The following is a 13,640-nucleotide window of genomic DNA, read 5'->3' as shown; positions in this document are numbered from 1 at the left end:
AAATAATTTTGATTGATTTATTCTTTTTCTACATCTCTTTTTGGCGGTCGTTGAGATCGAAGGCCGCGAACAGAGGGAAGGGAAGATAACGAGGGAAAGTATTGGTACCTCCAATATCTCACATTATTAAACTATAAAAGTAAATTAGTGTTTAGCAAATAAAACTAAATAAATCAAATGTAAATTACTAAAACATTTTATCTACTTTGTTGAAATCTGACTCCCCTAACAGATGAAAATTATACCGGAGAGCAACTTCCAAGGATCATGGTAAGGACTTTTTTTTCCATAAGTTATTCTCTGATTCTAAACTCCCATACTTACTATAAACTATCATGTAATTATATATTTTTGCTACCATGGTAGGTGGTTTCAAAAAAATGTAAGCTAAATCATGTTACCTACATGATCTGTTATGCAATTCATTGCGCATTAGAATCATGTTACTTTCATGATTTCTCAGATTGCAATTAGCATAAATATTATCATTAATACAAATTTCTTTGGAAAGGTAATCAAACAATAGATAGACAGCTAATAATGACATTTAAACATGAAAACCGTATTATCTTAAGTTATTGTGATTTGTTAATTATACTTTAATTACAAGAATCCGATTTCTTAGTTAACTATTAAAATTTCAAAATATCATGAAATATTAAGTTAATGAATGCATGGAAAGAATTTTAATTATAAAGATTCAATTGCAAGAACATAGTTTGTCCCTCTAAGGCAAGTGAATAGCATAAAAAGAGTGCATCAATTTTTTGAGTTCTTTCCGAGCGGTCAAGTCATATAGCCTTGCAACTATAAGGAAAGGGTGATATAGCATGAGCAATCTGGCCCGTTTCACGACCTCCATTAAATGGCCTTTTTCTCTCTTTTTTTATATAACACAGGCAAATAATAATGATGACGATGACGACTCCACGTGCAACGCACGTGCCCAGCTATATTTTCGTTTTCTTTTTCCCGGGGTTGCCCCTTATCAGCCGGGCCGGATCCAACTGGACCGGTGTCGGCCCAGCAGAACCCTTTTAGGCTTTGGCAACAAAAAGCCCTGGTGCCGGAGAGAGGGGAGGAAGCAAGTGGAGGCGCTTGCGATGGCGACGCGGACGAAGTTGGTGGCGAAGCGGTCGAGCAAGTATCTGGAGGAGGCGCTGTACAGGAGGCTCTTCCGGCAGGGGAGCTCGCCGGCGAGCGTCCGCCAGGAGCTCGACGATTTCCTCAAGAGCCGCAAGCGCGTCTTCAAATGGGAGGTCGGTGTCTCCATCCGCAAGCTCCGCGACCGCAAGCGCTTCCGCCCCGCCCTCAAGGTCTCCTCCTTTCCTCCTCTCTCCCTCTCTTCTCGTTCTCTTTTTTCGCTTCGCCCCTTGTCTCATTCTTCTGAGATCAAATTTATGCGATTCGTTCTTTTCAATCAACAAGTTCTGTAATAGTTGGAGTTTAATATATCTTGTTGTGTACTTGAGTTGAGTTTAATATATGGTCTATTATATCCCTCACCTTGTGGTACGTTAACTGTTTGCGAAAATGACTGGATATTCCGCTTGGTATTTTTTGGCTAGAGATTATATTCAAGGTAATGAAGATGCTCTATGCCGTAATATTAATCATGCTAGTATAAACTGAACGCGCGTCCCGTGTATTGGTTTACCCTAAGCTACTGATTGAAGTGCTAATCAATGATTAGATAATTATGTGTCATTTGTTGCATTCTTGATTTGCTCGATAAAGTTTTATATGGGTAAAATTCACCACGGATTTTTTTTTTTTTCCTTTTTGAGTTGGCACTGTAAGTATATAACATGGGCCTTCTTTAAGGAATGATAACTGCGTGGCTATGATTACAGGTGTACTCTTTCAACACTTATGAATGCTTTTAAGCTAGAAAATCAATGGGATCTATTGCACAAATTTTGTATTTGTATACTTGGTGTCTTCTGGGATAGTGACACAGGAAGAGAGGACCTGGATGAGACTAGCATTGATCAATAGTATTGTTCTTGCTATTGTTATGTAAACATGAGGAGTTATTGTTAAGCTTATAAATACATAGTGGTTAGTGGGATTAAAGAGTTTATTCGAAGTCTATAATTCAGGTTCTAAGGTACTTTGAAAGAAGGAACTACTCCATCCTTTTCAAAATGTCTGGGTGCTTTGAAAAGAAAAGATATATTGCATCCTGTAATGTAAGAATTAATTTCTATTTGAAGGTATCACATTCTTAAAAAAAATAGTATGACTTCAACCAGGAGTAGACTTGATTAATTAGCAATATAGGCATCATGAAGTGAGATCCAGAATGGATCATTATGCGATGCCCTAGCTGAAAATTTTTAATTGTAATTGAAAAACCATGGTTAAGCCAGATACATTAAAAAACATATAAGACAAATAATGTGCCAGATGTTCAAGGAGTCAGTTTTACATCTGCCAACATTTTTAATCTTTCTATCTTTTCTTTGTTAAGGTACATACTTCATAGATTTCACCCTGGTTGGCAAAAGGACATGACCTCTTGGCATGATAGTGGTATACTTAATGATGCGGATGCAATTTCAGTATTATGAGAATAAAAAGATATCAAGAGAATGGGAAAAATATGAAACTAGTGTTATTAGTGAAGTGTCTGCATTGTTTTTTTTTTTTTTTTGCGTGTAGAGAGATACAAGTTCTTCATACATGAATTCTGATTCAAGCTGTGTGAATAAAGCAAAAAATTGAAAGAGCTCTGAGAGGTGTTCTCTCTCTAGTCTCAAATCATTTTACAAGTCTGCATGAGTTTATTGAGCGTTTGTTGTGAAAAATAAATTAGTTTTTTTCTTCGTTGTGAGAATAAGGCATATGTAAAGTATTCTTCCTAGTTCCTACTACAGTTTGCATATAGATAACAACTAGGTGGTGATAATGCCATTATACCGATGTAGTAGTTTTCTTACGACTTCTAGTGTTGCATGGGACAAATTTGAAAGGAAAATCTCTTACATGGGAATCTCTCTTGGTTAGGTCCCTTGTTTCCTAATGCTGCATTTGATGTAAAATGCCCCATGGATAACAAACTGTGACTAACTTCACCTCATTTTTTTTTACTCTTAGCATCTTAGTAAATTTCAATACAGAACCATTTAGGAGAATGTCGTATGCATAGTTTGTTAACAAAATTGTGCTTGTATATTGTCTATATCATCATTCCTACAACCACAACTGCAATGTATTCCTTGTTATAGCCTCAGACTGTTACACAGCTTCTATTCAATGAAAAACACATTTTGCTTTGAAGTCCAAGCCACAATGCACTTAGCCACTTACCTTCTACTTTGGAATATAAGGGGTTTTTGCCCTCTTTTCTTCTTAGAATGTATGTCAATGATTTTATCTTGATGACAAAGTTTTATATTTACCTTCATCATGTCAAGACTAGAACCCTTGCTGTTGTTATGTATTTTCATCACAAGCTCAAACTTTTGTCTTTACGGCATTGCTACACAATGCTCCTTTTTGTTGAATGCTTTTGAACTCCATGGCGCTATGTACTAACCCTCTACTTCTGAAAGAAAATTGAGGTTTTTCTCTTATTTTAAGGCTAAGATTTGAGTTCGTCATTTTTTTGCTGACAGCATATGAAATTCAAAGTGCCAGACCGTGCTTGCTGGCACATACCATGTTGGGCCAGTATTGCAGCTGGCAAGTGTGGGGTCAATACCTATTAGGTTTTTGAATATTGAAGGCCTATTAAGTCCATATGAAATACGGCCTTTTCATTTGTTATGGATTGAACTCGTTTCATGAATTGACATCCACATAGCATAAGCTGAAATATACTTTAAACCAAATTCCAATTTTTAGCCCTTTATTGTTGTAGCAACCTGGTAATCAAAATATCGCCTTGTAAGTACTCTCTCAACATTTGATTCTCTTTGTTCGGAGTTATCATGAATTTGAAAGTTGTTCTATAATGATGTTATAGAGAGTTAGTTCTGAAGCTTAGGTTGGAGAAGGGAACGGTCATATCTTTGAAAACAACAGTTCAAAAGGGGCGTTGGATAGTACTACAGGACTGGTTGACTTTTAGGCCCTTTAAAACATTAAGGGTGTGTTAGCTTTTCATCTAGCTGGGTCTATTATGAATTTGAGACATTGGAGTCTATGTTTTTCTTCTTGGTTTGTTAATTCAAAGTGCTATACTGCCTTATACAGAAGTTGATTGATTCATTATCATCAGCCGACCAGAAATGGGGCAAAAAGATGAAGTGAAACGAGAAGATGAAATTATAAAGTAGAATTTGATTGTAAAACTTATTGAACAAGGATACTTATCACCAGAAGGTCTAAGGTGACTGATAAACTTGAGAAATTGTTTTTTCCTAGATGATGGTTACACTAACCAGGGTTTGATCTCATCATTCAAACATTGCAAAGCTAAGTTGGCAGTGTCCATTTTTTTTATAAAGCTCAACAGAATTTATTCAGGAGTTGGTCATTAGCTAGATTCCAGAAAAAAACTTCCATAAAACCTTGTGTGAATGTTCTTGGAAGGTGAAGTGATCTTAATATTGAGGAATTTGCTACAAGTGTTAGAAAAAGACATACACAAATTTGCAAACTTTCAGTAGTTGGATTCAGTTGTTCAAATTAAACATCTTCTGCATTTGGGTTTAGCTATTTATATTTTTTGATCTCTTTTTGATATTTTTCAGTAAGATACTTTTTTTTAATACTTTAACATCCCACTTGTATTGTCAATTTTTTTTTTTATAGGGACCTTACGCTTTTATCTTTGCCCTCAGCCTCTTCCTTAATTATAGTAAAAACATCAATGTAAGGCATGACAATAACCATGATATGACTGAAAGGCACATATACTATCCCATGCTGTATTTGGAACATGTTGTATAGATTTACCTTGAATACAATATGATATATCGGATACTTCTTGCAAATATCCTTTTATTTTATTGTCATCAAACGCGGCAATATAGTGAGGATACTGTTTGAATGGTTCTTCAACATGTTCTAGTACCCTTGAGAGCTTATGAGCTACAGATCAACTCACATTCAACTTTTGGATCTACGGTCAGTTAGGGTATACAAAGCCCCCTTTCTCCCATAATGTGCGCCCTAGATAAGGGAGGGAAGGGAGGGAGAAAAAGTGAGAAGAATAGCTAGCATTGATGGGACTTAGCAAAAGAAACCTCTACAAGGTTTTCTTTTCCGTTTTTTGAAAGCTCTTTTCTCCCTTTCCTACTCCCCTCTTTTTGCCTTTTTTCTTCTTGCTTCTTTACTTAGTATATTGTATATTTTGATCCTCATGGCGTGAATTACAGTTTCTTTCCTGACGAAAAAATTACGGCCATTCATGTGGTTGCTAATTATCATAAGCTTCAATTCTAGAAATTGTAGAAATTATATAATCTAAACCAAAAAATATAATGTTTGTTATATATAATGCAGTTGTAAATAAACAAAAATTATATTTGTTTATTCTCACATCTTAACCACATTTATGCCCTTATATTTTTCAAATTTGTTGTATCAATATGTTTATATTTTGCTGAATCCACATTTCATATTTATGTCATGCTTTGTAACGAGCCTGCCACCAACTATTGAATAACAACACTTCCGTTGTCTCTACACTGAATGCAATTTCCAACTATGATGCTTTGGGTTTATCAGGTTTCCAACATCTACACCTGCTTCCTGGGTGCCCTGAGCTAGCACTTTTTGAATATTCGAAGAAGTAACCCTGGTCAAAGCTTTTTATCATCTCTTTGAGGCAATACTTACTTCAATCTATACAGAGTCTCGTTTTTCTGCAATGCTAGTCTACTATTCTCAGGTTTTTTTCCAAGTTTTTCCTTCTTAACTACAAGTATAATGGTAACTTTGTTGCATAATAAAGAGTTGGGATTTTAGAGAGTTTCAACTGTATAGAAGGAGTCTGCATATCTGTTATTCTTTTGCACCAGGGGAGGGGGTCGAGAATAGGAATGCTATTTTGCCTTGTTGTGCATTGTTAATTCATTCATTGATACTATATTCTTCTTTGCTATCTGATTGTCTCATTATCTGAATACTTGGTTTCAGAAGCTCCTAAAACTATTTCTCAGATAGATTTGTGCTACATGAATTATTTGTTCCATTTTGCTTATATGCATTTGATTTGGCTCCAGCTTCTGCCCTTGGAATAGAAGTATTTTTTTTTTGATATTAAATCTTTTTTTTTTTGTAGAACACCAAACATAGTAAAGAAAGATAAGATAAATATGAAAAGAAAATTCTAGTGAGGAGAATTTTCTTCCATGTCCCATTTGTTCACAAAATATTTATGATCTTTCTTGCTGCAGCTTTCAGAGACCATGGCCAGAAGAGGTATGAACTTAACTCTCAGCGATCAAGCTATATGTCTAGATCTTGTAGCCAAAGCCAGAGGCATTGTTTCTGCTGAGGAGTATTTCATCAATCTCCCAGAACCTGCTAAAAATCACCTTACATATGGTGCACTCCTGAACTGCTACTGCAAGGAATCAATGACGGACAAGGCTGAGGCCCTCATGGAAAAAATGAAGGAACTGAAGTTTGCCTCAAGTCCTATGGCCTATAACAGCTTAATGACCCTCTACACTAAAACCAACCAACCAGAAAAGGTTCCTAGTGTTATACAAGAGATGAAGGCTAATGATGTGTTGCTGGATTGTTATACTTACAATGTTTGGATGAGGGCTCTGGCTGCCATCAACGATATCTCTGGTGTTGAAAGAATCATAGAAGAGATGAAAAGGGATGGGCGGGTTACTGCTGATTGGACTACTTATAGTAATCTAGCATCCATTTATGTAGATGCTGGCATGTTTCAGAAGGCAGAAGGGGCTCTCAAAGAGCTTGAGAAGAGATGCACGGATCAAGATCTTGGAGCCTATCAGTTCTTGATCACATTGTATGGCCGAACTGGCAATCTAGTTGAAGTGCACCGTATCTGGCGTTCTCTGAAGCTGGCACATCCTAAGATGGCAAACATAAGCTATCTAAATATGATTCAGGTGCTGGTGAATTTGAAGGACTTGCCAGGTGCTGAAGCATGTTTCAAGGAATGGGAAGCCAAATGCTCAACATATGATATCCGGGTGGCAAATGCAATGATTAGAGCTTATGCTAAAGAGGGCATGTTAGATAAGGCTGAAGCTGTTAAGAAGCGTGCAAAGATGCGAGGCGGAAGACTCAATGCCAAAACATGGCAGATATTCATGGAATATTATCTGAGTAAAGGTGATATGAAAATGGTGCATTTGTGTGCTGACCGTGCAATTAAGAAGGGGAGAAGCCATGGTAGGGTTTGGGTCCCACCTCGTGAGGTGATCCTGGCTATAATGGCGTATTTTGAGGAGAAGAAAGATGTTGGAGGTGCTGAAAAGTTCATTGAGCTTCTACAGAAAGTGGAGAAGGATCTGGGGGCAGAGATATTTGAGGCCCTTGTAAGGACATATTCTGCTGCTGGGAAGAACAGCCCAGGGATGCGGAGGCGGTTGAAGATGGAGAATGTGGTTGTGAGCAAAGCCACTGAAAACTTGCTTGACACTCTGTGTGTGGAATGATCTAATCTTTTCATAAAATAAAGTTGAGGATACTACATTTTTCCAACTTAGCAACTGATTATTTTGAGGTGTATTCATTTCAACCTAAATCAAGCTTTTGCTCCCAATGTTTTTTGTGATGTTGTATCCAGTTTAACTTTCCAGTTATAAGTTCTTATAGATTGTATGCACAACACTTTTAACTTCTAATATATCAATATTGGGCACCTCTTATTCTGTCAATTTTGTCACTGAAATATCTCACGTTATGGTAATGAGACAGTTTAGATCTTCTAAGTTGCGGGTTATTGATGAAGAGAGTTTTGGCACACCATGAGCGGGAATAGATGCTGTCTTGCTGTTCATAAGCCATTGACTCTCTGCTGTGTAAATGTTGCTGACATCTTTCGTTGTTTTGAAAGGTTTACAGGGATTTAGCTTTTCTGTTATCTGAAATTGCACGAATATTGATGAATATATGAGGAGCGCCAACTGACATGGCAGTTCTGGAGGCAAAACTACTGGGGTGGTGGGATATCAAATTTAGTTAACAAGAAAAGGAAAATAAAGAAAAGAATTTGCAACAAAAAAAACAACTGCATTGTAGAAGAACAAAGGCAAAGATTACCAATTAAAAAACTTTAAAAAAATTTGTAAAGAACTGATTTTGTAAAAGTTAATATGAAAGGAGTCGATAATAAAAAAACATGTGTAAATTATTAAAATGGAACATAAGTGTTGTGGTTCAAATTTGGCCCGAGGGTGACCATGTCGGGGGAGTCGAGAGAGCGGCTGGGGCGGAGAAAGGGGAGCCACCTCCTGCGCGACAGTATACCTGTATAAAGCCTCACCGGTAGTTTCGGTGAGGGCCCTTCGATGCTCAAGTTAGAATGGATCTTCGTTGGTCTAAAAGTCAACGGTAAGGGTCCTTTGACGCTCAAGTTAGAATGGATCTTCGTTGGTCTAAAAGTCCCTGTAATGTTACCTGATGGGGGTATTTATAGTCCCGTAAAGATGTCCAGGTGGCGGAGGTATGGCCCATCCTCATCATGGGAGGAGGTAGGTTTTAGACGGCGCGCAGCTGGAGCTTGCTTGAGGCACACGGCGTAGGCCGTTCCTGTAAACGGTAAGGCGTCGATGAGTATGACGGGGTATGGCTGGCACAGTATGGTGTTGTTCTTGGCTGTTGTTGACCAGTAAGCAAAGCTTGGCGTAGTGGCATTGTAATGTATGACCACGTAGGTGGGGGTGGACTTGCACGTAGATGCGGTCGTGGGCGAGGTCAAGCTCGATGAGAGGTCGCATCATATATTTAACGAGGTCGATTTGGCGGATGCTGAGGTCGGCCTAGCATCCTTGATTCCGAGGTTTTGTCGGGAAGGTGCCTCGAGCTCGAGGATTGGGGCGCGTTGTTAAATGGGGCGCTCTGAACTTGGCCGGAGTGTATCGTCGAATATAGGGCGCCCCAGGCTCGGCCAGGGCGCGTCGGCGAATATAAGGGGTGCCCCGAGCCCGGTCGAGGCGCGTCAGCGAATAAACCTGTGGTCGAAGGAGCTCTTAGGCTTGCAACTGACACAACAGGGCGTTTCGAGCTCGGGCTCGAGTCGGAGCAGTGGAGAGGTCTGGCCGAGGTCAACTGAACCTTCGGTGGAGTCCAAGATCGGGCTGGTTCCGAACGCAATCGAGGTTCTACCTGGTTGGTGTTGTGGTCTGCCTAGCTGGGATGGGACGATCCCTTGCCCTGAGCAGGACGATCCATTTTGCCCCCCATCATTTGCCCCCCGACTTTCGAGGTCGAGTTGCTCTTTAACTCAGGCGAAGGAAGTAGTTGGATTGTTGGTCGTCCTACGTCGTGGCTAAGTGCTTATGAAGATGCGTGCACCGAGCAGGAAACACTTGGTGTATTGTTGGGGCCGATGGCTTTGAGCCGGGCTTGGGTGGCTTAGGTTGCCACATCACTCTAAGTAGAAACAGCTGTGGGAGCTCTTTAATGTGCCACGTATGCGCTTCTTTCCGAGGCATCGTTGGATGGAATGCAAAGAGGGCCAATCATTAATGTCCTATTCTCCGAAGCGCCTCGCATGATGGAACACGAGGGGTCGTTTATTAATATCTCGTGCTCCGAAGTGTCTCTCATAATGATTGGCTTTTAGTGTCGTGATCTAGGAAGATTTGCTAGGTTGCTCCCGGGCCTGCCACGCGGCGGGGTTTGGCTCGCTTGATCTCTTAGGTTAGCCGATCAGAGCTGTTGTAGTGGGACATATAAGGCCTGGAGAGGACCCTAGGATCCTTATTTGATCCCTCTTGCCCTTATTTCTTTTCTTTCAGGCCATCGTTGCCGTGGTGTTCGAGCTTCTCTTTGGGTGTTTTTGGAGCTTCCCAATGGTCTTGATGACGAGCCTTGCTCTCAATTTCCGGCGATCACCCTTTTTCTCTCAGTCCTCTCCTTCGGCGAACTCTTGGGTATGTGTTTTATCCCCTTTCGGTCGCTCGGAGAGTTTCGCCTTTTTCCCCTTTTTCTCCTTTTGATTCTGTGACGAAGGCAATAGGTCGCCCTCAAGGGCTTTGATGCTCGATATAGGATCATCCCGAGCTTAGGCTTCTTTAGATGTGGAGGAGGCTGAGCTCGGGGTGGGCCAAGGTCCGTATGGGACCAGTTCGAGCATCAGTGTAGAGGAGATAGGCCTGATTCGGGCTCGGTTCTTCTTCCCTCTTGAGTTCGTCCTTGAGCTCCCGGAGACCGGGGCTTGAGCCGCCGACCCGCCTAAAGGTTAGATTGGGGTGTACATAGAAACACTCTGAGCATGGTTGAGGTTCCCTCTGCACAGGTTCGTGATCGAGCTCCTGACGGCTTACCATCTCCGCACAGCTCGCTCCAAACTCGTGGAGAATGATAATCGGCTTCCTCGCCCTTTGCCTTGCACATGATCTACTCCCTTGATGAGTGTCTTTCGGAGTTGCTTTATATTAAAAGGCAACCCCGCAGACCAAGGGTGGTGGTACTTTTCTTTCTAGAGAGGCCATAAGCTCTTTCAGGACATTCCTTCCTCCATTCATGGGTGGAAGGATAGATTCTTTTTTTGTTTCCTCCGAGTGGTCGTGGGGGTTTAACCCGATCTGGAGCTTTTCATGGTCCACGGTGAATAACAAGCTCCTCCAGTTATCACAGTCCGAGCAAGGCGTTTTAGACAGGCTGCTCGGGCTGGAAGGGACTCCATAGCTTCCCGACCTGCTCGGCGAGGAGGCCCTGTTGAATGTTGGCCTGAGCTCGGCTCGTCCCAATGGTAAGGGCAACACATCTACTTCTCTTTTCCTTTTTTTAGGCTGGATTCTAACTAAATCTTTTATTGCCAGAAATCATAGGGATGATTTGCGAAGCCGAGACTTTGATGGCCCGGTACAGAAAGAGGGTGGCCACCTCAGACGGAGCTCAGTCCGAGAGAAAACCGAAGAGGGCCAGAGCTGCCTCTAGCTCTGGGATTGAGCAGGGCGAGCTCGCTCAGATTGAAGCTGCCAACCCTGCTCGGGCTAGGTCCGAGCAAGGCAAGGTTTTCTCAGTAAGGTTCTCCGAGCTCGAGGGTTGGGGCGCGTTATTAGATGGGGCACTCTGAACTTAGCCGGATTGTATCGTCGAATATAAAGGCGCCCCAGGCTCGGCCAGGGCGCATCGACGAATATAAGGGGCACCCCAAGCCCGGTCGGGGCGCATCGGCGAATAGACCTATGGTCGAAAGAGCTCTTAGGTATGTAGCTGACACAGCAAGGCATTTCGAGCTCGGGCCTCAGACGTCATTATAAGCGTCAGAAGAGGTTGCCGCAGGTCGTAGCAGCGGAGAGGTCCGACCAAGATCAATTGAACCTTCGGTGGAGTCCAAGATCGGCTGGTTTCAAACGCGATTGAGGTCTTGCCTGGTCAGTGTTGTGGTCTGCCCGGCTAGGATGGGACGATCCGTTGCCCTGAGCACGACGATCCATTTTGCCCCCTATTAATAAGGACACAAAACAGGACATACAAGAAAAGAACACATAATTATTAGTTTATAAAAAAGAAAATACAAAGGAGAGAAAACTAAAGAATGAAAAACTGAATAAATGAAGATTTAAAATAAATTTTAAAAAAAATTATAAAGAAAATATATAAATGAATATTCAAGCAAATACAAGAATATAATAAATAAAAACAGACAAATTAACAAACAAAAATTGAGAAAGTGAACTAAAAATACATAAAATATGAAATTTGATTAGTAAAATGAACTTATATAACAAAAACAAATAGAATGAAAAAAAACTTGATACACAAAAATAAAATAAAATGAAATTCCAAATAGATATGCAAGCTTGGATATATAAAAACAGACCACCAAAGAGGATGACAAAAAATCAATATAAAGTAAAAAAATATTGAAAATATGAAAACAGATAAGAAAACAGATAGTAAAAATGAAGAACAATAGATTAGAAAAGAAGATATAAATTTGGTATGGCAAAGCAAATGTAAAAATGGAATGTAGGCAGAAAACATAAAATAGATATGAAAATATAAAACTAAATTTGAATGAAATAAAATAAACTAAAACTTCAAACAAATATACAATATATAAAATCAGATTATAGAATACATAATGATGCAAATAAAAATGAAAAGAAAATTAAAAACATAGAAACCAAAATTGAATTGTGGAAGCAAATATAAATATGGAAATTAAATAAAAGTCAAAATAGAATAAAAAGAAAAGGGTTTTTTGCTTACATATTCTTCTAAATATTGAAATTTGCGTGAATACCCTTCCAAAATTGATATTTGCATGTATACATTTACAAAATAGTTTTGCGTGTATACTCTTCATTTTTCTTTTTTCTTGCATATATGTCCATCCCATCTAACGCCGTTAAGAAATTAGCAGTTTAAAATTAAAAATGACTAAAATACTCTTAATAGGTAGATATACAAAAAATATATATTTGATAAGGGTATAGATGCAAGTAATACTTTGTGAGGATATTCATGCAATTTCACATATTTATGAGGGTTTACATGAAAAAAATCTAATTTTATTTTTTCTATTTCAACCTGTTTTAGTTTTCAGTGAGATCTGTTAACCCGTTATCCATTTTAGAAATAAAAGATACTTTCTAATTTTAATTAAATTTTAATTTAAATAAATATAATATTGGTTAATACGTTAGCTGAATCGTTATGTCAAAAGTATTCATACAAAAATAGTGTTTTGTGAGGGCTAATAAGTAAATCTCAATTTGGAAGGTATTCGTGCAAATTTTCATATTTAGAAGGGTATTTATGCAAAAATATAAGTTTTTTTTGCATGTATACCCTCCTATATATTTGAATTTACATAAATATTTTTCAAAATTACTATTTTTGTGTATACCCTTATAAACGTTTCTTTTTGCATGTTTATCCATTAATGGTATTTTTATCATTTTAATTTTAAACCGCTAACTTCTTAACGGTGTTACATGATATGGGTATGCATACAAAATAAGTAATTGATGAGGGTATACATGCAAATATCAATTTTGGAAGGGTATTCACGTAAATTCTAATATTTGGGAGGGTGTGTATGCAAAAATAACCCAAAAGAAAATACAAAACTGAAATGACAAAAAAATTAAATAATCTGGAAACCTAGACAAACATACAAAACCAAATATACAAAAAAAAAGATTACAAAAACAGATGCAAATGAATTAAAATAAACTAAAAATGTATTATCCAATCAAACATACCAAGAACTTAATATAAATATATGAAAACGGACTAAATAAGAAAATAGAACATTGAACTCACAAAACATGACATTATTAACAACTTTATCATTGCAGAACAATACAGCAAATAAATAACCTGATCCAAAAACACATTTTTGAACTCTAATTCCAATCATCGATGTTCAAAAATTCATCCCAATCATCAATGAATAGGAAAGAAAAGATGATCAAAATCCAAAAGTCTTACAAGAAATAAAAATCCTTTCAAGAACACCAAAACAAATAATACAACATGCAGATCAATGAAAAAAGTAAACCAACCTTCAACCCCAA

General features: G+C 38.7%; 1 protein-coding gene across 2 annotated transcripts; it reads left to right on the top strand.

Moving 5' to 3' along the window:
- The first annotated feature begins 1,016 nt into the window (after positions 1 to 1,016).
- LOC103715940 (large ribosomal subunit protein mL101 (rPPR4)-like) lies at positions 1,017 to 7,801 on the top strand. Of its 2 annotated transcripts, none has more exons than XM_008803739.5 (2): positions 1,017 to 1,316; positions 6,351 to 7,801. In XM_008803739.5, exons 1-2 carry the CDS (start codon positions 1,104 to 1,106, stop codon positions 7,593 to 7,595), a joined length of 1,458 nt encoding a protein of 485 aa, XP_008801961.3. In that variant the 5' UTR covers positions 1,017 to 1,103; the 3' UTR covers positions 7,596 to 7,801. The 2 variants fall into 2 exon arrangements, with proteins under 2 accessions (XP_008801961.3, XP_088560330.2); XM_088704204.2 differs by having other exon boundaries at positions 1,018 to 1,316; positions 5,680 to 7,801.
- The last annotated feature ends 5,839 nt before the right edge of the window (positions 7,802 to 13,640 follow it).

Source organism: Phoenix dactylifera, chromosome 1 (assembly GCF_051530095.1).
Source record: "Phoenix dactylifera cultivar Ajwa chromosome 1, Ajwa_hap1_PhDact_Kaust_v1.1, whole genome shotgun sequence".
NCBI lineage: Eukaryota > Viridiplantae > Streptophyta > Magnoliopsida > Arecales > Arecaceae > Phoenix > Phoenix dactylifera.
This window is presented reverse-complemented; position numbering and strand designations above follow the sequence as displayed.